Source organism: Neopsephotus bourkii, unplaced genomic scaffold (assembly GCF_033783945.1).
Source record: "Neopsephotus bourkii isolate Nb327-2 ecotype Australia unplaced genomic scaffold, CSIRO-AGI_Nbou_v1 NB_593, whole genome shotgun sequence".
NCBI lineage: Eukaryota > Metazoa > Chordata > Aves > Psittaciformes > Psittacidae > Neopsephotus > Neopsephotus bourkii.
In genome coordinates this window covers 497,282-522,541 of record NW_026901094.1, presented here as the reverse complement: position 1 = coordinate 522,541, position 25,260 = coordinate 497,282, and the positions used below count along the sequence as shown (strand labels likewise).

The window sequence follows — 25,260 nt, the reverse complement described above, 5'->3', positions numbered from 1 at the left end:
TGAAGGCAGACTCTGTGGCTGGTCACCCAGGCTTAGCAGGCCTCCATTTGGCTCCCCTCACCATTCATACTGTTTCAGTTACTTGCCAGAAGATGCTGCTGCATATGGTCTTTTCTCTTGCTTCCCCCAGGTCTACATGGGCATCCTCCAGGGAACTCCCAGTGCCTCATTTTGCTGTCTGTGATGCAGGAGGGTGGCCCATGTTGTTATCAGCATCCTGCCATCTGTGAGAAGTGCTCCAGGCCCATCGGAAGGTAGGACAGAGCCAAATGTATCCTACTTTCTGATAACATCATCCATCCCTTGGGGAAGGGAAGAGGGTTGTAGCCCTTGGAAAGACAGGAAAGGCTTTCACAAGTAATTCATGCAAAAACCTGGGACTGTGGAAGGAAAGCGAGCGGAAAATAGCAGTCTTGCTGTCTGTGCCTTGGGTGCAACACCTTCTCCTTGGGTGATCTCTGATGTGGAAAGGAGAGCAGATAAAAATACACGTGTACCTAGCTATCAGTGTAGGGACAGCTACTTCTGGAGTAGGGCTGGAGCAAGCAAGCAAGCAGCACCCTCTTTAGCTAAAGTTACACTTGCCAGAGTCCTCTTGGATTAATCTACAGCACATAGACAATTCCCATAGATTATCCTTGACAGTTGGCCAGGCTCCATGTTTGCCTAAATTTAGCAGCAGGATTATAGAGCATTATGGAAAGCAACCTCCTTTTCAGCCAAAGGATTTAAGTGAAACGGCCTGAAAACCTGAGGTAAGTTGTAAGACTCTCTGGGAGGCAACCTTTGAGCACCCTTTCCAGAGCCAACCTATTCATTTTTCCACTCTTTCCCAGTCATTTCTGATCTCAGGATGCTGTGCCTGCTATCCCACTGCTTCATTATTTTAGGCGGGTGCTACACATGGGCTGCAATTAGTGTGAGGGATGGAGTGTCCTTTTGAAAGCTCGTGGTACCAGAACACTGCTCCCATGTACAGAGACCAAAAGATGTGGTTGGAGGCACAATGCTGATGGTCAGGAAGGGGACACTCCCTGTATGCTGAGAACTTCTGGTTCTTTACAGAAAGAAGCTGTGCTGTATACTTGTGGCTCGAGTTTTTCCCATGTTAGAGAAGCCTGATCTACTGCTGCCTGTGTGCTCTGGAAAAGGCTCTCTCTTCTCCTCCTTCAGACTGCTTTTAGGTTCAGATTTGGAGGCTTTTCTAGTCCTGATAAAGGAGAGCAGAGGCACAGGGCTTCTCAGTGATGTAGGGCCTGAAAGCCCTGTAACTTCTGGAGCACCACGAGCCTTGTGTGCAGGGACACCTTCCACTGGAGCAGCTTGCTCCAAGCCCCTGTGTCCAACCTGGCCTTGAGCACTGCCAGGGATGGGGCAGCCACAGCTTTTCTGGACACCCTGTGCCAGCGCCTCAGCACCCTCACAGGGAAGAGCTTCTGCCTAAGAGCTCAGCTCAGTCTCCCCTCTGGTCGGTTCAAGCCATTCCCCTTGGCCTGTCCCTACAGGCCCTTGTTAAAAAAGCCCCTGTCCTGGTTTCCTGTAGGCTCCCTTTAGGTATTGGAAGACTTCCATGTAAGTTGCCTTGAGATCTGGAATGGAAAAGCATGCAAAGTGCAGACCTCTTTTTTACAGAGGATTGTTGCTGAACTGAAAGATGGGGCCCGGGGCAGCCTGTCTGGTGCCTCTTCCTGGGATTTAGAAAGTGATGAGTAAGAGCCAGGTGGGATGGCACAGTTTGAGCTGCTGCCTTCTCTCACATTTCTTAAGGCAAACACACTGGCTGAGTAAGTGTTTGGAGTGGTGATTTGATCTCTCAATCATTTCCTCCTGAAGCTCCATGCTGTCCACTGTGCCAAATTGGACCAGTGCTCTGCTTCTATCCCCTAGAGCGGAGCCTAATGGTTTCATCCTGGATTTGAATAGGGTAAGATGCTGTAGAACAACAGCTCCCATGTGAGTGAGTCAGTCCCAGGTCATAGCTTGACTCCCTTGTCTTGGGCACTTGATAGCAGTTAATATTGGGAGGCTCATTTGTATGGATGTAGTTTTGGGGTACTCACTTGCACACATGGTAGCTTGTCAGGAGCCCTGAATAAAATCCTCCTGCTTCCAAGGAACACACAGCTGCTACTGTGACCCTGAGAGGAACACTGAGAAGTGCATACACATGAATAGAGCAGCTCCTGAAGTTAAGATTGGTGATAACTCCAGTTCAGATCTGCATCCCCTCAGGAGCTTCATGATTTGGAGCTCATGCCTGCATCTTTAGTCTTTTAATTCCGTGTGTTGAAGACACTACTGGCTCTCAGAATAGATTTAGGAGATAAATACTTAATACTTCCACTGGCTTTCAGAATAGACTGGGGGTTAAGTATTGAATATTTCAAGTACTTAGTATTTCAAACACGATTTGTCAGTTTAAAGCCATTCCCCCTCATCCTGTCACTGTACTGTCCTGAAAAGAAGCAGCAGGTTGTAATGACTCGTGTTTGCCCAAGGGAATCAGAACACTGGGAAAATCTGAGAGGCAAGAGGGATGCAACAGGCCGTCCTAAAGCTAAAAATCAGGGTTCTGTCCACATTAGGCCTGAGTTCCTTCATCCTGGTTCCTTGTCAGTCTTCACACAGTGCCAGGGCTTTCCAGGCTCCCTGGGAGGAGCAGCAGCATAGCCCAGGCAGTGAGGAAGGTGCTGATGTGCAGCTGGTCTGGGCAGTATTCCTAATCCTGCCCCTGATCCTCTGTGTGAGTTTGGGTGAGTCATTTCCCTCTGTGCTCTGTGTCTCCCTCCTGCTCCTGGCTGTTTAGACTACAGACTTTTCCTACCAGAAGCTGTTTGTGCTGTATCTAAAACCTCTGTGCAACAAACACGAGTGTGATGCCTTGCAAACGTGAATGAGGGACCAGAAAAAAACACATCTAAGGTGGTTTTAGGTTGTGTATTTCTAAAGGCATTTTAACTGAACCCGTTATGACAAGCTCCTTAAATCCTTTTCTACTAAGCTGCAATTATTCTTACAGGGGCCTGATTTTGCAGATTTCCTTTTCTACATGTTTTGGTTTATGCCAAAGGTATTAAACTTAAGAGAAAACTATAATGAACCTCTGTGCTTTGTGGATGTCGCTGAGGTGCTGCTTGGTGTCTCTGTTTCCACTCCTGATCTCTTTGCTGCTTGTTTTGGGATTTCTCATTAGTCAGTGTTGTTGGGGTGAGCACTTTGATCCTGTGTGGATCTTCTCTATCACAAAGGATGATGGCTGGTGCCAGTGGGTAGCATGAAATAGAATAATGATTTTGGTACTTGATATGTAAGAAATATGGAACATCTGCCCATGTGGAATTCTGTTGCTGGGCTAGCCTAGATGGAAGATCAGAGCCTGTTGCTGCTGTCATGCTGGAACTACTCCTTTAGCTGTACCAGGAGGCACTGCCACAGTGCAGGGGACTGTAGATTGAAACCCCAGTTCAGATTTGTACCTAAAAATGAATTCAAAAGAAATGAGTAAGGAGATAGAGGCCAGGACTCAAGTGTTCCCTGGATCAGGTCTCTTTGCCTGCTGAGATTGAGGAAGTTGTGCTTATATTAAACACCATTTAAAGTAAAATCAAATTAAAACCCCCAATAAAACCACCTCAGTGAGAACACTTACTGCACTATAAGGATTTAACCAACTTAACACTTAGGCTGACTGCATCTGCTTCAGCTGCTCATTTGGAGCAGTGTGGAATTTGATGCTGATTCAAAAGAACTCTCTTTAATATCAAATATTTATTGATTACAGGGTTTTGACAGTGATTTTCACAGGTTACGAATGGCAGGATACATTTATGAATAGGCAAATCTATTCAGCATCAGAGAAACCCTCTGGTGAAACCCAGCTCTGTGGGATCCACAGCAAAGACAAAGTGAAAGAGACTCTTCATTCTCTTTGTTTTAGGGGAACCAACTTTCAGCATTCCCTACAGCTCTCTGGTGGCAGGATAAATGATCTGAGGGGTATTTGTGGATCACAGGGTTTTATGAGGGAGATTCTCAGCAGGTGTAAACTGACATAGTGTAAGTTTGCTGACTGATACCTGCTGAGTACCTACCTCTGATGATTTTGAGGGACACATTTGGCTTTTCTCCCCACACTGAACCCAGCTTTTTTTGGGTTTCATGTTGTGGAAAAATGACCCAAATGCATTCTTTGTCTTGGAAAAATAATCCCCAGGCCTCAGACTGGAGGGGAAAAAAATCCATGTTGGTTTCCTGGGCAATTTCTCTGTTTTTGTAACTGGTTTCTATTAAAGGTTTTGAGATGAATCCCAGGAATCTGCAGCTGACTGCATTCCAACAGAAGGGGGTGTTTAAATATTGTGCCATGCTAGACCAAGCTGTAGAGATGCCTTATGGCAAAGGATGCAGACAGAGCTCTCTGACCTGTACAAGGACAGTGCTGGAGGAGCACAGAGGCACTCCTGCACAGTGTTGGTGGATTCAGTAGGAGAGCAGCCTGCTTGCGTGCTCCGGTTTAACTCCTTTATGCATGCCTGAGTCTCCCCTAGGCAAGCTGCAAAGCTCAGTGCATTAAGCAGAAGATTAAAACCCTCTTAAGCTTCCATCTAAATACCTGGCATACCTGGACATTCACATTAATTGATTTATGCTCCAATGCCTTTGGCACAAAGGGAAGCAGAGTTTTCCAGCTGGAAAGCCAAGACAGGAAGAGTTGAATTGCCTGAAGAGGACAGCCCCCAGATAGCACTGTTCCTGGGCAGCCCTCTCATTCTGTTTCAGAAGTGCTTGGGTATAGCAGAGCTCAGACCACTGCAGTCACTACCTCTGTGGGGTGGGTTTGTGGACTTCACCTTTCCCTTTGCTGGAAACAGATTGTGCCAGGGTATTATTAACTATTTCCATCATATTGCTTCATACGTGCCTAGTGTAAATGGTGCTAGGGATGTGCCATTCTCATACACTACATGTATTTTCCTTAGCTGCTGCTTTGATGACTGTATCCCAGGCTGGTGATCACAGTGGGCTCCAATGAAGTAAAGCAGAAAAACCTCTGGCCAGACCCTCAAGTTGTCTTTCTGAGTTGTTCTTCAGAGAGGGCACAGCAGGGGCTTTATCACCTATGGGGAGGGAGCAAACATTGTAATGCTGGGTCTGAAAGAGGGACAGGGCTTGTCACATCGCTGGGATAATGACAGGCTTCACTTCACAGCCCTGTCATTGTGGTTGGCTCTCAGATTTGTCCTTTTAGTTCACAGCTCTTGCTGCAAGTTGGATTATTTCAGCCTTGCTTCTGGGACTCATTGCAGCTGAAAGCTTTATTGTAATGAGAAAAGCTTTGCAACCAAATGAAGCCACCCGGGAAGCACATACCCTGCGGTGATCCTCATGGTTCTCTGGGACACTGCTCTTTTCCACCAGCTCTGAAGGCTCCTCTGAGCCACACCAGGCCTTTCTTAGGGGGAGTGAATATGGGGCGTGTTCATCCCTTTGTGTGTTACAGGTTGATCACTATTGGCACAAAAAGGGTTATTTGAGCATATAGATGAATGGTATCAGTACACATCAACCCTGATGTGCAGTACCCCTCTTGCTGTTCCCATGCAAAGCTCTATTTCTTCTTCTGGTTTAGCTTTGTAGGATCCTTTCTCCCTTTGCTACTGACCTGTCAGCTTGAACTCTTTATTCCCAAGCTGTAGCATTCCCTATTACTTTTCAGTTCTAGGAATTATCCTTGCTTCTGCTCATGGGTAGGTGTTTTCTCCTTTGATCATGGCAGAGTATTATGGGTCCTGTATTTAAAGAGGATGTGAAGGAGCTGTTGGTAATAAGCATGGAGTGCTGACAAGTCCTGTCCATAAGGCCTTGTGCTGTGATTTGTATCTTTGTGTCAACAGAACATTCATCCTGGCATTCCTTTTTAATACATTCCATACATTTAGAGCTCTGAAAATGGGACAGAAGTGGCCACTTCCACTATGGCTTCCCAGGGTTAATAGCTCTTAAAAAGGCAATAGAGGGGTGGAGGATACCTCTTGGCATCAGACCTTCTTCCTAATCTCATACTTGGTGTTCCTATAGTGGTGGATTTCAGTTCAAATTCATAGGGAGGCAGCCTGTGGCCATGGAAAACCAAAGTAGTTAACATGGAAGGGATTGGGAAGAGGAAACTTCCTGGCTGACATGGCTTGCCCATTATTGTTTCCTGCAAGGCAAGCAATATTGTGACCCTGCACTGTCTTTGGGCAGGGATGTTTTTCCACCTGAGTCACCAGCATTTCATATCTGAAATAGATAAGAAATGGCTATTATATGAAATAGCTGTTTCCTATCACCATGTATTTGATATCTTAAACAGGGGTGACTGGAAACACAGGGGCCTTTCTTCTCCCTGTTAGCCTGCTCTGTGATGGGCTTGGCAGGTGCAGAGCCCTGGGATCAGAACCACTTGGTTGATGCTGGAAGGTTCCCCCTCATTGCATGGATGAGGCTGCTTCCTCTGGACAGGAGCTGTGGTCAGGGTGCACAGCTGTATGTATGTGCCGCAGCGGGCAGCTGGGAATCCATCCCCAAAGTACCTCAGGGAGGGAGGGAGGAAGGAGGAGGGCTGGGGAATGCTGCCCAGTTAGAAATCCAGCTCCTGATGGGGCAGTGTTGACACAGCTGCCTGTGCAGGAGCTTTTGGACTAGCAAAGCTCTGGAATACAGCACCGAGTGGAGACTGTGCAGGTTTAGAGTGAGGAAAAGGCAGAGATCAATGTGAGAACCCCCTGCGCCCCTTCCCTCCTCTCCCTCTGAACCCCGAGAAGCTCTTTGCTCAGTGCATGGTTTTCTTCAGGAGCCTTCAGTGGGTTCGGCCTCAACTTGGCTTCTTTCCGTCAGGAAATAGCCAGTTCATGACAGCAGCAACCACAGCAATCTGCGTCCATCCCAGAAGTCATGCGAGAAGCAGGCTGTAACCTCTGCAGTGCCAAGGCTGGGAGGCAGAAAGGTGGGAAAGCAACCTGGAATTGCAGCCTGGAAGGTTCTGCTTGTGGCTGAGAGAAAACAAGGGCAGGAGAGGGTGCTGGGTCTGCTGCCTGCGCAATGGGAACAGCTTCGTGCCCACAAGCCAAGCGTTTTCCAGGCTCTGCTGATGCAGCTGAACAAAAGGCTGTCAGATTGGAGCCTTTCCTCTGGCTCCATGGCCTGACAGAGAGCAAAGGCTCCTTTTGCCACCAGCCCAGCCCCTCAGCTGCTGTGGGTTGTATTGTCTGCCTTGTGATGGCTGAGCATCTGCAGCAGGTTTGCAATGGAGGGACATAGGAGGAGCCTTTGCTGCACGCAGGTGTCTGTGGAATTGGGTCAATGCAGATACCTGAGGCTCGCAAAGACAAGCCTATGGTTTGCATTAGGGTTATAATTGGACTGTATCTGTTCTGTACAGAGTGGAGACCTGCTGGAGCTGACAGCAGGCTTTTGCACGGACAAATTGTGTAATAGTAGCTCCAGTGGTTTCTTGGAATTTCTTAGGAAGTGTCTGGCTCTGTCTGCTGTTGACCAGGACCAACCATAATCTCACAGCAGCAAAGCAGAAAGCTTTCCCATATTTCATTTTGTACCATGTACTGCCAGCAGCTACAGTGGTGGGTGCTAGCTCCTGACATTATACTCCTGCAATCTGCCTGCAAGTCTTGTATTAAAAGACCCCTGGCTAGTTCAGCCACCTACATGGATTAGGCTCTTAGGCCTACACAAGGCTGGATTCAGATGGAGCCGTATTCCAAGTCTAAAGTGACATTTGCACCTTTCATACCCGTATCTGAAAGCACTTGGACTCGGTGTCTTTTACCATCTTTTCCCACTTGAAATAGGCTTTACCAGTGGAAATGAATCGCTGTTTTCAGAGCTTGGATTATGGGGAAGAGAAATGTCTTAATGCTTCTAGGCAGCAGAGGAGACTAACTTAAACCAGTTCTAAATGGTTTGTCAGCCTCAGGCTGCTGCCCTCTTTAGGTTAGGCTAAGGTTTCACCTGTTCCAACTGAGCATACACACAAAGGGGTCGATTTTCACTTGTGAAGCAGTGTTTGGCATTTAGGAACTTGCTGCTGCTTTCTCTGCTGTTTGTCACTGAGTGTTTTCAGTAACTGACTGCATTAACACCCCTAATCATAGTGGAACACAGTGCACTGGGTTATATAAACACAGTTAAACACACCAGTTCAGGCCTTAGGAACTGGGAGATGTCATTTAACAAGTATTTCCCTTGAGCAAAGAGTGCTGAAGATTCACTTGTTGCTTGACACTCTTGCTCTGGCTTGGTGCTGCTGTTGGGGCTGGTATTACGAGCACACAAAGGAGAAGAGCAGCAGTGTGTCGGGTCCTGGCTGTTGGTCTTGGTGCCAGCCACGTAACAACAAGCAGAGTTCAGTTCTTGTGTGAAGGCCTAAAAGCAGTTGTTCTAAGTCTGACCCAGCTTTGGCCCCCCATTGCAGTATTCTGGGGCTTTTAGTTGTGTTCTAGGCCCTTTTGCCTGCACTGCCTTAAGATCCCACATCCCCAGTCTCTCCATTATTACCCTTTTGCTAAGAAAGCTGCTATTAAACCCTTGCTTACAAATCACAGGACAGCGTATTGTTTTCTAGGTTGTCTTTGGTGACTCGAGCTTGAAGTAAAACCATATGAGGAGACAGAGATCGAAAACTGAAGGCAGCAGAATCACTCCAGTCTCAGGCAGACAGCTGGAGGAGTGTCAAACAAAGGAAGGAACAGCTGGATCAAGTAAAGCACAAGGAAAACGAGCTCCATCCCTCAGGGGGAGGGAGAAGGATTGTTTTGCGAGCCCAGAGCTGTGTGGGACCAGCTCTACCCCATCAAAGTGCACATCAAAGGCAGGGGCAGATCAGAAGGGCCCAGAGGGAGGGGAAAGAGCAGAGTGGGTGTTTGTAGGGACCGTGTAGAACGCGTTAGGGAAAGGAAGGAGGTGGAGGGGGAGAGTGGAGCGGGGAGGTGGGGAGCTGGAAGTTGGAGGTGGAGTAAGTGCCGAATATGAGCTGCTGTCCCCAGCTCCGGGATGGGAACTGATGAGGTCACGGGGATTTCAGTTCCCAAACAAAAAAGTTAGAGGGGGGGGGGAGAAAAGAAGCCTTCAACTTGTTTTTCCAGTGAGACGGAAACACGGAGACGCTGCGGGAGCGATGGAGCAGCTCGCAAAACTCCTCCTGTGGCAGATGGTGCTTCAGCAAAGTAAGCTCCTGGTGCTGGGTATGATGGGCTGGGGGTTGAACTGGTGACTTTGGAAAGGTTTGTTCAGGTTTAGGGGGAGGGAATCATGGATTTGTCATGGGAAAGGGGAGAGAATGGAGAGCTGTTGAGGGTTTAAATATACCCCAGCATGTTTGTGCAGTCTCTTTATTCCTATCAGTTACTTGATCAGCAAACTCCAAAATACTGAGCTTGAATGTGGGTACAGTAAAGCTTCTGTAGTGAGATTCACATAATCCAGGGTTATTTTATACTTTGGAAGAGGCAGAACCAGACGATGTTTGTGTGAGGGTTCAGGATGGAGGGGAAGAATGGAATGTGGGGGGTTCTGTTTGGTTTGGGTTTGTTTTTTCTGGTCAGCATCAAGTTAGAGACAGAGGAATTCACTTCTGGGTAAGGTGCAAGAAGGGGCTGAGAGCTCACAGGGGCAGAATGGCTTCTACCTGTTCCTTAATCACAGAGTTTCCTGTAGGAGCTGAAACAAGATTCAGTGTTCTGAGAGCATCCCCTCGAGCTAAACAGAGAAACCCCAGGAAGGCTTGGATGGCAGGAGAAGGTTTGGGGATTAATGCATACCTCCACCAAAGCCATGCTTTGGGCTCTAAGGAAGCGCCTCAGAGCAAAGGACCACTTCCAGCTCCAAGAACTGATGGTAGGAAGCAAGGAGCACTGGTGACCCCCTGCAGTTCCCAGCCCTGCTAATGGAAGGCTGAGGCACCTGAGCCTCTCTCAGCATTCCTCAGCAGGCAGATGGAGGGAGCTGGAGAGTTCTCACTTTGGTCCCTAATTAGTTTCCATGTCACCACATCATCCCTGGTTTTGCAATGCCTCAAGGCAAGGTTTAGCAATTGGCAACGTATGGGATCAGTCGTAGGGACAGAAGGGTTAAAGTGGCTCAGAAAACCAGTGTGTGGGGCTGGGTTAAGCCTAGAGGAGGGGGAGAGGCTACATGGTGGATTTCAGAGGCACCAACCAGTCCAGCTACTCCCCAGTGTGGTTTAGCACGTCGGCAGTGCTTGGGGAGTGCTCAGGGCAGGAAGAGCAGGTTGGGTTGCTGTAAAGCAGTGGGGAAGCTGCATAGAGCCAACAGCATCCCACCCAGGGATGGGTGATCTCTGACAGGCTCTTTTGAGGTGTATTTTAGAGAGAAAGCAGTCTGTATGCCAGGCAGCCCTGATGTTGGAGTGCTGCTATCCCCATACAAGCCAGTTTATAACATAATGAGCGAATAGAAAGAGGGGAGAAGGGAGGAAATCGGTGCTGTTCCATATTTGATCCTTTCTGGAGAGAAACCACACCCTCAAGTGTTAATGTCTTGCAGGGAGGAACAACACTGTGTTTGGAATGGCTCTGCAAACTAGGCTGTGGGCCTAGAGCCAGCGTGAAGTACACAAAGCAGAGAAGGGCTTATAAATCTCAGCTAATATCTGAAGTGGCTGTGAGAAAGTTAGGGCAAAGCTGTGAAGGATCCTGGTGGTGCAGTGGCCAAGATGGGGATCAGTTTCTTGTCCAGGCAATAGGCTTCCTTTCTGCTGAGGTAGCACATTCTTGCTTTCTGCCAATTCATGGGCATGTTCCTACCTGCAGTGAGGTGCTGGAAGTGTGGGGATTAGATGGGTAGTTAAGGGCTTTCCAGTGCTGACATCCTCTATGGAAGCAGAAGACTCTGCTGCTGGGAAAGCTGTTCAGGAAGCCTTTAAAACTGAACAGAGACTTAGATCAAAGCCCAGTTTAAAGGCTGGCTTTGTAAGGGAAGCCTTGGCTGGAAAGCTTGGTCTTGCAGTCCTAGGCCAGCAGGACTGATGGGGAGTGGGACATGTCTAGGTGGAACTGCACTGCTTCCCACCTCCCTCCTTGGCCTCTTTGAGGTGGGCCCAGATATTAGTCCTGGTTACTGGTCAGTGGGACTTAAAGACATAGCAGTGAGAGGAGAGCTGAGCCCATTTGTGTCACTGTCACCTTGATGGCACTGCATCCTGAGCCATTATGGCTCCTTAGATGAGGGGTCAGCTCCCTGAGGAGCCAGCATGGAGCCACTGCCACTCTCCAGAAGTGTTTGGAAATAGCTTGGTAGCACAAACTGCTGGTTTTGCAATAACTGTGGTGGCTCTACAGAGACCATTAAATCCCATGCATAAGTCTCCCATGGGATTTATGGGAAAGCTAAGGAATCTGACACAGATTTTGTGAAAAACATGTCATTTCTCTAGGACTGGAGCATCCCTCTGTGCTGCTAATGTCAAATGATGTCTCTTCCTTTTTCAGAAGAGCAAAAGAAGCTGAGACCAGGAGATAGCAGGGAGGGTGTGCAAAAGAACAGTGAGCTGAGCTTCCTTAGGCAGGCAGTGTCAGCCTCACAGACCTGGTGGGTTATGGCACTCACTTCTCCAGTGGCTCCTTTTTCTTTCCAGCTCTGTGCTACGGTGTGGGTTCAGTGATGCTTATTGCCTCCCAGGGCTCAGTCCAGGCAGCTTCTCCTTGCTCTGCTGATATCAGGGGCAAGGATCATGCTAAGCTCAGCAGAAGCACTGCTTGTAGAGCTCGTGCTGTCATGTCCCATGCAGTGTGCATGGCGCTCAGGCAAGCGCTTCTGGTGTCTGCAGTTTCCTTTTCTGCTCTGGTAGGCTTTCACCCCCCCCGGTATGAGACAGGAACTTAGTGGTTTCATTAGCACATGCATCTACCTGTGAAGCAGGCTCTCTGCCAGCAGCTGTCTCCAGGAGAAGTGGTGGCATTGTTCAGGCAAGACTCAAGGGACAGTTTTGTGTTTGAGCTGTTCCAGGGATGCTGCCTGGAGAGCTCGGATGTGTCAGATGTCTTGCAGAGCCTGAGGCTTCCCCTTCTAGTTCGCCTGCAGTTTTTGTGGCTTAATTCTTCCCTTGAAAAGTGGATGGGATTCAAGAAGTACGAGCTGGCTCTGCCTTTTACAAGGGATTAGGAAATGCTTTTGCAAGCTGCTTTCCTCTTCCTATATTGTGGAACCAGCAGTACGCGCCTGGGATCCCGCTGAGGGGTGTGCTGAGTGCACAGAGCATGGCAGAGCACGGCGGCTAGATGTCTTTTTGTGGGTACATCACCCAGAGAGGACAAAGCGATTATGCAAAGCTCCAGGGAGTTCCGTGCTGGTGACTCTTGAGGCATTTGGTGGTTTTGAAGCTCCAGGTCCTGGAATCCTGTGATTGCAAAACTGAGCTTTCACTTGGTTTTGCAGTTGCAGGTGACTCACCAGAACAACTGCTTCCAGTTTCCCCCAGTCCTGTGGTTCGTAAGCTGTGAACTTTGCTGGGTTATGGATATAACTCTGCCTTTGTTCAGGAGCTACCGGGTTAGACAAACAATAACTGTAAAAAGCATGGCTGGGGGACATGGCTTGTTTGCACTGCTTGTCTCACATAGCAGAGGAGACTGAAAAGGGAAAAAGGCTTATTCCTTCTTTACCCAGTGCTCTGTGCTCAGGTTATGGAAGGTCACTTGTTTTCAGTTGTGCTTTCTCCAGGCATACAAGAGATCCGAGACATTCCAGATTCCTTAGATTTCTAAGTGATCTCATTTACAGCTATGGCCAATACATTTGAGTCTTATCCATGACCTGATGTATGTGGTGCAGATTGCCAGCGCTGCTGGGGGACCAGAACAGTCAGTTCTTCCTTCTTTGTCTTGTGGAGCTCCCATGCCTCTTGTAAGGACTTGTCAAAACAGCAATATGGTAAAATGCAGGCAAGCCATCAATGGACTCTTCCCTTTTCCCAGTGGGAAACAACATCTCCTGGTCACTGAGAGCAGACCTAGGAGTGTAATTGTCAAGTAAGTGAGAGTGCTCCTGCCCTGTTGCTTAGGGAGGGAAAGAGAAGCTGTCAAACCCACAAGACACGAGCTTTTCTTATCTAGAAGCTGTCACATCAGAGAGCTTCGCTGCTTCCTTGCTTTATAGGGAGTTGTGTTTGGGAGCTGCTGGAGAAATGCCTGTAACTGAGCCAGCCCAGCCTGGCTAAAAGCCCCTGTGGGTGGGATGGAGTTAGGACCTGGGTGGTCCTCACCATGCCAATGGGGCCAGCTAAAAGATACAGGCCCAGGGGTTAGTGCTGGTATGATGTTGGGGCTGTGAGAGGCTGCTGAGCAGAGCACATTGCAAGGCTTAGGTGGATACTTTGGTTGTTAGATTTATGATGCTGCCTTTGGGCTCAGTGTTTTTTACATTAACTTCCAAGAGGAAAGGAGGAAAGTGAATGCATTCCTCTGCCTGAGCCAGGAGAGGATGTTTCTGTAGCACCAAATCAGCTGGCTGTTCATGAGCAGCAATGCAGGACTGTGGAAGCTGTGGCTGTGCAGCCAACAGCTCTCACACCCCACTCCCTAGCACACCATCACTGTGCGTGTCCTGATAACTGTGTTCTTCCCTTGTCACAGGGCAAATACCAACTCAGGCACATTTGTCACGCTGATCCAAGTGGATGCTGTGCTGAGAGCACGTTGTCCTGCTGCAAGTGAGACTGATTTCTCCTAGAGAAGGGTGGTTTGGTGCTGTGAAAGAGCTTTGCATCATTCCTTTGTTGTTCTAAGCTAAATCTGTGTCCTGGCTTCCACAGACAGAGGTTGGCAGCTTATACATTACCATCAGGCATTTTGGGACCTGTTAGGACAGGCCATCAGATGATGGAATTATAATGTCATGTGTATGATGTGTCTTTCTTATATCCAGGGCAGCACATCTTTGTCCAAGGTTTGTACGTGTCATGCTGAGATTATAACTGTATTAAAAAGACCTTACATTAGGAGTGGCTTTGAACTGGCAGCTCAACAGTGCTGCTCAGTTTTGTTCTCTAGTGGCACTGCCCAGGCCTTTGTTGATAGGAAAAGCAGAGCAAATGGGGTTTATTCTCAGCCCGTGCACTGGGAGTGGTTAAAAGAGGCCCAGTTTGGAGTGAATTTATTCTCTTTTGGAATTCCCAATTCCTGGGTTGAACAAGAAATGCAGCCTTTGTCCGGGGGACGTTGTGCCCATGACATTAGCAGGACAAAACATCTAATGATCTTGCTGGAACCCATTTGGGTTTGACTGCTTGGAGATGAACGATGTCATTGTGTTGGGCATCTGATCCGTGCCCTCAAAGCGTGATGCCAGGAGACCTCCTCACCCCCTCCTACACACAGAGCAGGAGGGACTGGACCAGAGAAGTGCAGAGACAAAGGCATGAGTTCAGTTCTTGCAGAGTTCTTCCTGCATAGATCTGAGTCACATGAGTTGGAGAGAGTTGCAGCTGCACCCAGAGCATGCCCCATCCCTGGCAGTGCTCAAGGCCAGGCTGGACACAGGGGCTTGGAGCAAGCTGCTCTAGTGCAAGGTGTCCCTGCCCATGGCAGGGGTTGGAACTGCATGAGCTTTAAGGTCCCTTCCAACCCAAAGAATCCCGGGAATATAGTGCTAACTGTACAGACCAGGAATGTGAGCAGAAGAGTCTCTGGGGAGGATGCTCCCAAATGATGGATGTGTTTGCCCAGCATGAGTGTCATGTCATAGTGTGAAGCAAACCAGCTCAGTCATAGCACTCCTCATCTGACTAACTCAGCATACCCCAGAGTTACAGAATTCCCTCAATGCTTTAATCCCACCATCAAGTTTACAGGAGGTTGGTTTGGAGTCTTGGAGGTGAAAGTTGACTTTTGGCCTTCGATTACTACAGTAACTGCTGCAGCATGGACTGACCAAGGTCTGAGCCTCTGGACTTAACCACATTACACATGTTAAACAAGTGTATGAACAGAGAATAGGTGGAATGATAGAGGAGGTTGCTGCTGTCTGTGAGCAGATTTGGAGCTTTTCTTCTATTTGTTGTCAGTAACACTCTCTTTTCTCTTTTGACAGGTTCTGTTCATTTATACTCAGGTGAGTGATCTCTTTGTAATATCTCTGGTCATGAGAAGAAATGAAGGGGCTTTGATTCCGTGACCTGCACTGGGGGTTTCAGTGCTAACTACATGGACTGTATATCCCATGAACTGGTGTTTCCAAACCTTGATTAAACTGGGGGTGAGCTTTAGGAGGGATAGGTCAAATCTGCAATCCTGCTAACACACATCATAGACATTGCTTTCACTAAATGAAATCAGTGTTTTTAAATGGCTCTTTATTGCATTTCTCCATGAGAGAGCTCTGTCTTGGTCTTGAAAGTTCCTTTCTTTCAGATGGAAGGTGCAGAGATTCTAGGACGGGTCTGGTGCCTTCTTCACATGCCATAAATCTGGTAACTCTGGTTTTTGCTTCTGGTTTCCAGTCCCAGCTGATGCCTCCAACCCCCAGAACAGTGTTGTAGTGTCAGTGCTGAACATCAGTGCTGCAGTGGGCTCTCAGGCTGTGCTGCCCTGCAAGAGCTACCGCATGGTGTGGACCCAGGACCGCCTCAACGACCGCCAGCGCGTGGTGCACTGGGATGTGTACAGCAGCTACTATGGGGACAAGATGGAGAGGCTGTGTGACATGTACTCTGCTGGAGCTCAGCGAGTCTACAGCTCCTACAACCAGGGCAGGATATTCATGCCCCAGAATGCATTTACAGATGGCAACTTCTCCTTGGTCATCAAAGGTACTAAGCAGCATCTTTTCTCCTTGTGCAACCTGCAGAATGGGGGGATTAACTTGGTGTTTTCCAGTGAAAATGGCTATTTTCTATCAATAAATAGATACCAGGTAATAAGGTACACGAGGTTATCTGAAGCACTGATAACAGTGTTCTATTTCCCTTTGAAACAGTCCCATTTTAAAAGAGAATTGATAGCAACTCGTTGCCTGTAAGTGACATGGTCTTCTTGTGGGCCTTTGACTGCATTTCAGTTCCCGAATTTGAAGACAAGATTGTCATTCTTCCTGTTCCTGCTCTTTGCTAAACTGAAATCATCTTTCTCTTTCCATCTATTAATACAAATATGTTAAATAGAAGAGCAAATCACCTGAACACATTATTGTATTAGGGGAGGTGATTCTTCTCTGTTTACCCTACCCTGGCAATCAGGATGGGTTAGAATTAAGTTACATAAAGGCCCTTTTGCATCCATATGGGCATTTGGGAAACAGTGTAGATGACAAAAGTAGTCATTGCCTAAGTATAGAACATTGAACTTCCCCCCTCTTCCCTGTTTTATAGATGTTGAAGAGAGTGATGCAGGCACCTATTCTTGTAACCTTCACCATCACTACTGCCACTTATATGAAACTGTGAAAATCCGCCTAGATATCACCAAGAAAGGTAAGTGTGGTGTTCCTTTCTGCAGGGACTGGCAACTTTGGTGGCATGTGCCAAACAGTGCACGGAGCCTGGTGGGTTAAATGTTTTCTCTACATGTTTCCTGCTCCAGCAATGGAACATCCCCAGTAACAATCCATCATCAGTCAGGTTGGCCACAAAGATCTGCTGTGTGCATTGGCTGGGGAGCTTACCCTGAGAAGCCTGTAGTTAAAAAGCCTCCCCAAGTTACCACACCTTAACTCCTGCTCTAAGAACAAGTTTCTAAGGGCTGGTGGCAACTGCAGTGTGTGCCACCCATGCATCACTGTCATGCCATTTAAATCTGTGTAGTGCACAAGTGAAGCTACTGGGGCTGATTGTGCTGGAAACTGTTGAAATGCTGGTGGCATGGTAGAGAAATGCATCTCTTCTGTTGTTCTCACAGCTTCTACGCAATAAAAACAGTCAGACAGGGCCTGTGAGCCCCAATCTGCTCATCTGTGTTTTGGTTCTTCTGTTATTCCTTGTCAAGAACGAAGTACTGAGCACTGCTTCTTGAACTCCTCCAGTAATTAGGGCATTTGTGGGTAGAGAAGCATTTCCTGCATGGAGGATTGGGATGCAGCATGCTGAAGATGAAATCTGTTATTCCTGTTCCCTTCTTAGCCTGCAGAGAGAGTATCCTTCCTGCTTTCTGAAACAAGGGATTAACTTTGTTGTAAGGAAAAGAAAGTGGTCTTGCTTAATGCATTGACCTAGGATGCAGAAGATAAAGGTGTGTTTCTTTACTGACTGCTGAAGTAAGTGTGAACAAGGCATTTCCAGATCTTTGGAGGGGATGTCTTAGAGGATTGCAAGGTCTGAGAGCAGTCTTAGGTGAGCCCGGGTGTCTTTAAGAGTAGGACAAAGATGCACACAGCAAGGTTGCACAGCTTGTGTTGTCTCCACAGCTGAAGATGCAAACCAGTACTGGGATGGGGAAATGCCAGTGATTGTTGCTCTGGAAGGCAGCACGGTGATGCTGCCCTGTGTGAACCACAACCACATCTGGACTGAGCGGCACAGCGAGGAGGAGCAGCAAGTGGTGCACTGGGACAGGCAGCCACCGGGGGTCCCTCACGACCGCGCCGACCGCCTCATTGATCTCTATGCATCTGGGGAGCGCCGCTCCTACGGGCCTCTCTTCATCCGTCAGAAGATGAACATCACTGACACAGCCTTTGCCCTGGGTGACTTTTCCCTGCGGATTTCCGAGCTGGAAAGCGCAGATGAAGGCACTTACTCCTGCCACCTGCACCATCACTACTGTGGCCTGCATGAGCGCAGGATCTACCAAGTCTTCGTGACCGAGCCAGTGAGAGAGAAGAAGGTGGTGAACCTCACAACTCACAACGTTGCCCCAGCCATAGGTAAGTGGCCTCTGAAGTGGTTCTGATTGAGGAGGAGATAAGTCTCTCAGTTGCATCTTTAAGCTCTTAAATGCTCAGTAAGCCACAGGAATAGAACACATCACTCCCCACCATCACCTCGGGAGGCCAAAGCGTCCTTGCCTTTCCTGTCTACCACAGTGGTCTGCAGGGATCCCTCAGTGCCAGCAGTTGGGAGTGTTGTCAAGGCAAACCTGTGCCCTGCGGAAGTGCCATAGACACCCCAGAAGTGAAGGTGTTACTTAGAGCAGCACTGAGGTTTCCTTTATGAAGGTTTCTCACATTTGAGTCAGGGCTGTTCCTATCCTCAGCATTAGAAGAGTAGGTGAGGTCTTGCTTCCCTCTCCACTAGTATATGGCTCTAGTATATTTGTCTTGGTTGTTTCTGAGCTGTGTCCATTGCTTTGGTGTACCTGGAGCTGCATGTGTAGGATGCTAGTGAGCATCCTGTAGAGCTGCTTTAACACTGCTGCACCAAAGTGGGTGTCAGGGTGTCACCCGTCAGGGTTAATTAGCTATAGTGCCATCAGGTCCAGCTCCAGGGCAGCTCTGCAGCCTGTTCTGCTCTCTAATGCTGACATGCCCTAAGGCAAACAAGCTGTTTTTCTAACAGCCTCCCTTTCCTGGTTGCTTTTATGAAGGTGTGGGGCTGAGGGGCCCATTCTGCTTGCCTTTGCTGTTACTACATGGTGTAGATCACAGGTGTGGGTTGTTCCTCCCCCCTTTGCACAGGGTTTGGGCTGTGCAAGAGGCCAGACTGTGCAGAACTGAGCACCAGGAATTTTCCTTCTCCCTTCAGCTTTGCTTAAACCAATCTTCCCATTCTCCAGTGCAGTTGAGCTCTCATCTTTGAGCCTGCCCAAGCTGAAACCCATCAGGCTCAGTTCAGGCAGCAAAAAAGAAACCAAAGATCCCAAGTTCAATATTTAAGTCTTTTGGGTCTAATTCCTTATTGCCATTTTGAAACATTCATTGTGGTTTAATATTTATTGACTGCTTCATAGAGGATTTTGACATGTTTAAATAGGTCTATTCTGCTGGAGCAATTGCCTTTGTCAAGTCACAGAAACCTAAACCTGTCCCCTGGGACTGAGCTTGGTGTCCAGGAAAGCCAGGCAGTGCTGCAGGGATGCGATGCTGGGGCTGAGCTGACATGGGAGCCAGGCCATACAAATACCATTCTCACTGCCTGCTGCCCCTGAGCCCTCTCCAGATCCCATTGTGCAGATGGAAACTAGATCTTGTGGTCAGAGTTGCCCACCCAGGAACTCGTTCCTCCCTTTCCTGGCTGTTGTCCTGCCTGCTCCGAAGTTAGAACCTACCAGGTCTGTGTAAGCTTGGAGCAGGAGGAGCTTGGTCTTCATGAGAAAAGCCATTGCCACTGTCAGAAAGAACAGTCTTGGAGAGCTTTGTCCCCCGAGGGCAGTGAACCCTCAGCCGGTCTGGGAGCACCACACACAAGAATGTGCTGAGTCTATGGGAATGAGAAAGAAGCTGAGACATCCGGAGTGCCTGTTTCCAGCCCACTGCTGATGGGGAGCCTGCTGGGACCTGTCCTGTTTATGTATAGCAGAATGGGCTGAGGTGCTGCCCCGTTCCATGAAAGACCCTATAGAATGTGGGGACAGGACATGAAACCAAAACGAAACATCAGGAGATAAGAGAAGCAAAACAAAGAGCTTTTTGCAGCAAGCAGCTATAGTTTTTGGCCTATCTCCAAGGCCTGGAGCCATTTTCAGACAGGAAACTCCATCCTGTTTTGAATATAAGCATGAGTTCAGTTCTGCTCTCAGTCTCAGGGATCTAAATGTGGTATGTGTCTGCTAACTCAGTGCAGTTTTACTCTGCCTTTGCTTTGGAGCAAGTGACTGGAGAATCCCATCTGTTGTGTCTCATACCTATTGCTGAACTCAGTCCTTTGTCAGTCTTGGGACACATACCCAGCATTTAGGAGCTGTCTTTCTGGATAGCTCTTTACTTCTCCCAGCAGAAGAATCTAACCCTTTATACCTCTGTCATGTTCTTCCCCCCATTTGGAACTCCTTTTCCAGTAGTTAAACCATATCCCATGAGTGAATTAGAGGCAGATGGATGTGCTATGTTGAGATGTACTGATCAGATCATGGTGACAGAACAAGCCTTCATCAGCCTTAGTTATGCTGTTCTAAGCACTGACAGATACTGGGAGCAACTCAGTCAATTGGTACTCAGTGCCTCAGTTTCCCCAGTTAAAAAATGGGATACATCCTCCTGCCTGCCTGGTGATGCCCATTGGTGATGCTCAGTGGGTGATGCCCATTGAAGTGCAGCAGTGATGCCCTCTCAGAACACTAGTATAACATATGTTTTTGCTATAACTTGAGTAAGCCCAGGAGGCCCAAAGCTGTTGAGTCTCTGTTTCCACTGTTTGTTGTTACAGTGACCTCTCTGATGTTGACTAAAGTTTAACTCAGCTCCATCCCTGTCTCACAGCATGGTGGGCAAACAAAAAGCCAGGAATAGAACACATTTGTGTGTGCTGACTTCTGGCTCGAGTGCTGCTCCAGTGGCTGCCATCTCATCGTGGCAGCTGCTGAAGGAGATCCAGAGGTTTCCTAAAGCAGGACTGTCACATAGACTGTTTGCAGCTTTGCAAGTGGGTTTGTTGGTTTGGGATGGGTTTAGCTTAGCAGTGGTGAAAAACACATGCCAGTTTCCAGCACTGCAGCCAGCAAGCACACAGCATCAAGCAATGCCAGTGTAAAGTGGAATATTACTGGAGTGGAAGGCTACCAGAGCAGAGCATATGCTAAATCCTCTCACTTCTCTAGGACTGGTGTTGCATTAGCAGCATCAGCCCTGGCTTCAATGTGTTTCAATCCATTATCATCTTACTTGAGTTGTTGTTGGTGGGTTGGTGTTTTTAAAGGCTGGAGACAAACTGGAACCAGTTTGTCAGCATTCCTCACGTTAGGGCACATCTGGTAAATGGCACTGTGGGTTTGGGGGTGTTTCCCCCATCTTTCCCCTTTATTCCTCTGACCAGTTTACAGGCTTGAACTCCCAAGGGAGTGGTAGAACTGCACACTGGTGCCTGCCTGGTGCTCTGTGGCCGGTCCCTGTTACGGGGTGAAGGTGTCCCATTCAGCTCTGTTCTGAAGAGCAGAGCTCCCAGCACAGGGGTTTGCCTGTGCCTGGGCTGGATTTGTCCATTCCTCTGCCTGCTGCAGGCAGAGCATTCGCTTCCTCTTTCTATGTGTAAAACATTGACCTATTTATTTGAGATGTACAAAAATGTTCCACGTAAAGGGTTTTGAGTTACCCTTTCCTGCGCTGCGGAACTGAAGCGCGGCTGCACCCACAGATGGAATCTTGGCTTCTCTTGGGGGGGTTTATTTATTTTATTGATTTTTCTTTTTTTTCAATAATTTTATTTCAAAGGAAACTCATTCTTTGGCATTGAAAATTCCTCCCACTCTGTAAATTATAACCCTTGGCAGGGAGGGGCTGCTTCATACTTCAGCTGTCTGGAGGCCAAGCAGCGTGGTGTGTGTGTGTTGTGAGGGACCCAGAGGAGGGTTTCGTTACCCTGCAGAAAGACCTGGGCCTGTTTAATGTCACTTCTTGCTGGACTGGCCCTCTACAATGAACAAGGACATGCTCATAGCCAGGCAGCAGGAAGGGAATGTGCAGCAGTCACTGTATTTCATGCTCCTGGGAAGTATAATGTTCCTGTGAAGAGAGGAGGCATCTTCCATCTGACAGAGGTGCAGTATGTTGTGAATTAGGCTGCTATTTGCCTTTTGCTTCATGCCATTCACTGAACATGCTTTTCAGCTCCTTCAGAGTCACTACATGGCCTGTACTGACAGGTCAAGGGGGAATGGCTTTAACCTGCCAGAGGGGAGATTGAGCTGAGCTCTTAGGCAGCACCTTCCCTGTGAGGGTGCTGAGGCGCTGGCACAGGTTGCCCAGAGAAGCTGTGGGTGCCCCATCCCTGGCAGTGTTCCAGTGTTCCCTTCCCATCTAAAGCATTGTAGGATTTGGGTCCCTGTATGGGCCCACGTGTGACTGTGCTTTGTTTTGGGTACCAATTACAACCATCAGCCTGTTCTCCTTCTCCTCTGCCATCAGATCCAAACGTTGTCAGGGGCCACAATGTGATAAATGTCATCATTCCCGAGAGCCGGCTGCACTTCTTCCAGCAGCTGGGCTACATCCTGGCAACTCTGCTGCTCTTCATCGTCATCCTCATCATTGTGGTGCTCATCACCCGCAAGCGCCGGCAGAGAGGTGAGTGCTGGAAAACACCAGCCCTGATGGTGCCTGTTGGGGTAGCTCATGGCAGCAGAGCTGGCTCGGCAATCACTGCACAGCACAGTGCTAAAGGCAGTGATGCTCTCCTGGAAACCAGCAACATAGCTCACTGGGGAGGCCTTTGCCGGTGCTGATGCCAAGAGAGATTCATTAGTTTGGTGTAAAAACAACTGCTGAGTAAGGGGAAGGGTGGCATTGGAACACACCTGAATTCCTGTTTATTGGAGGGGTTGTGGAAGTGACCATCGTGAGCATCACAAATGAGGAGCATTGTGAATAAGCCTAGAGTGTTGTGGTGCTGTGAATGCTGCTCTGTGGGAGGGCTTGGTTGGGCTGGATACAGCTGCTCATTCTGTTTCTTCTCCCTGTTCAGGTTATGAATACAATGTGAAGAAATATGGAGAGTAAGTACAATTACAGCATCTGTTATCTAGGACTAGAATGTATGAAAATGAACTTGTGGGTTTCAACCCTCAGCTGTCACTTAGAGCCTAAACCAGCTGAGGATCTCATTAGTAGCCATGTAAAGCACAGACTGTTTGATAGAGTTTATTCATTGCTTTCCCTCAATTCTTTTGCAGCTTTATACTCCAGTTATTATTAGTGTGATGTTCCCAGGAATATATCCTTGCATGATGATTGCATGTTAGGGAGCAATTGAATCTCCTCTTGTTATACTTTGGGAGCTGATTCACAGATGATGTTCTGTGAGATGTCAGTAGGAGGTAGTGGTGAGAGGGTCATGCACAGATGTGAGATGGTTCCTTTGTGTTTTGCTGTATATTGTTAAAGTGGAAGAGATGGGGAAGTTCCAGTGCAGATTGGCTCCTTGTTGTTCTAAGCTCTGGACAAACACATGGGGAAAGAAGAGCCACAGCCAGAGATCTGGAGGTGTTAATGGAAAAGACAGTAAAAGGAAGAGAGAGGAGAACCAGATTCCTTAGTAAGCAGTGTGACCTTCTGGAATCTGCTAGTTTAAGGGCAAAGGCAGGAAAAGCACCCATGTACAGTGGTTGCCAGTGCTGTGATCTATCTGTCATGCTTCGGATAAACAGTGTCACTTCAGTTCTCTAAAGCAGCATTAGGAATGCTGTTGTGACAGAGTGTGACAGCAGCCAGTTGTTAAAGGATGTGACCATTCTTCACTGTTGTTCCTTTTCAGGAAGGATGTCAATCTGAAAGAGTTTACAGTCGACACAACAGATCTGACTCAATACAGAAGCGAAGACATCAGGCTGGGTATGCACCAACCAGCAGCCGTTCTCCAAACCAGGTCAAAACTGGTTGTAACTGAGGCCCCAGAGGTGTACACAGAAGCTGAAGTAAAGAACAAAGGGATTGCAAAGGGTGGGTTGGAACCAGGACAGCAGCAAGTCCAAATCCTTCCTTGTGTGTCTCGGGAGAGCCCCCCTAGATAAGTGCATCAGTGACCTTCACCTTCCAGCATTGTGTTATATGCTGGAAGACGCTGTGGTACCTGTGAGGAGCAGGAACCTGAAGTATGCATAACTGATTAGTGCCAGGGGCAAAATTTAAGTCGTAGCAGCTTTCCTTTCCCTGCTGAGTAAGCCCATGAGTTATTCCTGGAGATCTGGAGATGCCAGACCCGGAGTACTGCAAGGAAGGACCCATCACATACCTGCCTTGCCTGTAAAGTGTTGTTTGCTTTTAATGTCCTAATGGCTGTGTGAATTATACTCCTCCCTTACACAGATTACAAAAACAACATCTTGAAGGAGAAGGCTGAGCAAGCCAGAAGCTTCCCAGCAAAGAACATTGATTTAGACAAAGGTAATAACGACTTGCTTCCCCCTAATTGGTGGCTGCAGGAGCCTTCTGATGGGTTGCAGGAGGGAAGGACACAGTTTAGCAGGGAGCTGACCAAGCCACAGCCGAATGAGGAATGATAAACATCATGACAAATGGCAGCAGGAATGAGAACCTAGTTGCCTTGCTATGCTTTCATCATGGAGCCACAAGATGCAAGTGGTGATTAGGCTCTTAAAGACTTCTGGCGTGGCACACATAGATTCTTTGCTTTATTGGAAAAAGAATGCCTGGCAGGGCTGGAATAGTGCATTCTGTAACCTCAGAGGGAGGTGTAGCTCAGAAATGTCCTGGCATGGTGTTTGGGATGAAAACACTGTGCAGAAGAGAGTGTTTAGAGCTGAAGTAATTTATGGGTAATGGGCAGGCACTTACTTCATCCAACAATAGCAAACAACTCTGCCTCTCGAGGGGCTGAATCTCCTTTTGCTTATCCAGTATTAATGCTGAGCATTGTGCCTCAGTTTATAGAGTCATCCTTATGACAAACAGGGCTTCTGAGTTGTTGTTGACTCCGCTTATGAATTTAGAATGTAATAAATGAGACTAAAATGCTATCAAGAAGGGAATGGTCTGGAGAATCCATGGATTGCCTTAGACCTTGATGGAGTTCTAGTGCTATTCTTGCCTATGTTCTGCAGAGATGATCTGTGCAATAGTTTATTCCCAGTAAATCTCACTGTGGGCTTTACAAAGAGGGTACTGGGGACATGGTTGACTGCACATGGTCACTTGTCACTGTGTGGCTGACTCCCTGTTACTGTGTGCTGCTCTGGACGGTTTGAAGTCTCTCTCCAGTTACTGACCTCCTTTTCATTTGCTTTCAGATTTCAGGAAGGAGTACTGTAAATGAAGACATTCCCAAGCTGCTGGCTGGACCAGAAGCTTCAATCAAAGATAGATAAATAGAAGAGAGATGCCTTTTCTCAATATCATGTCTCTCCAGTTACCATAGATCTTTTCACGTAGACTTCTCCCCACTAAGCACAAGGGTATTTGCAAATGCTTTTTGAAAGAGTTAGATTGTCTTATGTGCACTTACAATGGGTTTGGGTTGCCTTTTCTTCTTCTGTTCTCTCAATCCTCTATTCCCCTTCTTCTTTCCTGATATTATTGTTGGTTTTATGCATCAATGATTTTTATGAGCTGAATCAGCAGACCTTTTGCTTTGATGTTACTGCTTTGAATAAACCAACCTGCATCACTCATCCTGAGCCATCATTATATCAGGCAGTTTTCCATGTAGTG

The 25,260-nt window shown here is 47.9% G+C and overlaps 1 protein-coding gene across 3 annotated transcripts; it reads left to right on the top strand.

Moving 5' to 3' along the window:
- The first annotated feature begins 109 nt into the window (after window positions 1-109).
- Window positions 110-25,220, top strand: MXRA8 (matrix remodeling associated 8). 3 transcript variants are annotated; one of them, XM_061351495.1, is made up of 11 exons: window positions 110-254; window positions 9,144-9,224; window positions 15,106-15,126; window positions 15,515-15,823; window positions 16,382-16,483; window positions 17,413-17,871; window positions 22,003-22,161; window positions 22,559-22,589; window positions 23,348-23,424; window positions 23,899-23,976; window positions 24,840-25,220. In XM_061351495.1, exons 2-11 carry the CDS (start codon window positions 9,176-9,178, stop codon window positions 24,863-24,865), a joined length of 1,311 nt encoding a protein of 436 aa, XP_061207479.1. In that variant the 5' UTR covers window positions 110-254; window positions 9,144-9,175; the 3' UTR covers window positions 24,866-25,220. The 3 variants fall into 3 exon arrangements, with proteins under 3 accessions (XP_061207479.1, XP_061207480.1, XP_061207478.1); XM_061351496.1 differs by lacking the exon at window positions 9,144-9,224; XM_061351494.1 differs by lacking the exon at window positions 110-254 and having other exon boundaries at window positions 8,978-9,224.
- Window positions 25,221-25,260: the final 40 nt, after the last annotated feature.

Coding starts and splice junctions, on each gene's coding strand:
- MXRA8 (XM_061351494.1), top strand. CDS start 9,062: ATGAGGTCACGGGGATTTCAGTTCCCAAACAAAAAAGTTAGAGGGGGG. Junction 22,162..22,558: donor CCGCAAGCGCCGGCAGAGAG/GTGAGTGCTGGA, acceptor CTCCCTGTTCAG/GTTATGAATACAATGTGAAG. Junction 23,977..24,839: donor GAACATTGATTTAGACAAAG/GTAATAACGACT, acceptor ATTTGCTTTCAG/ATTTCAGGAAGGAGTACTGT.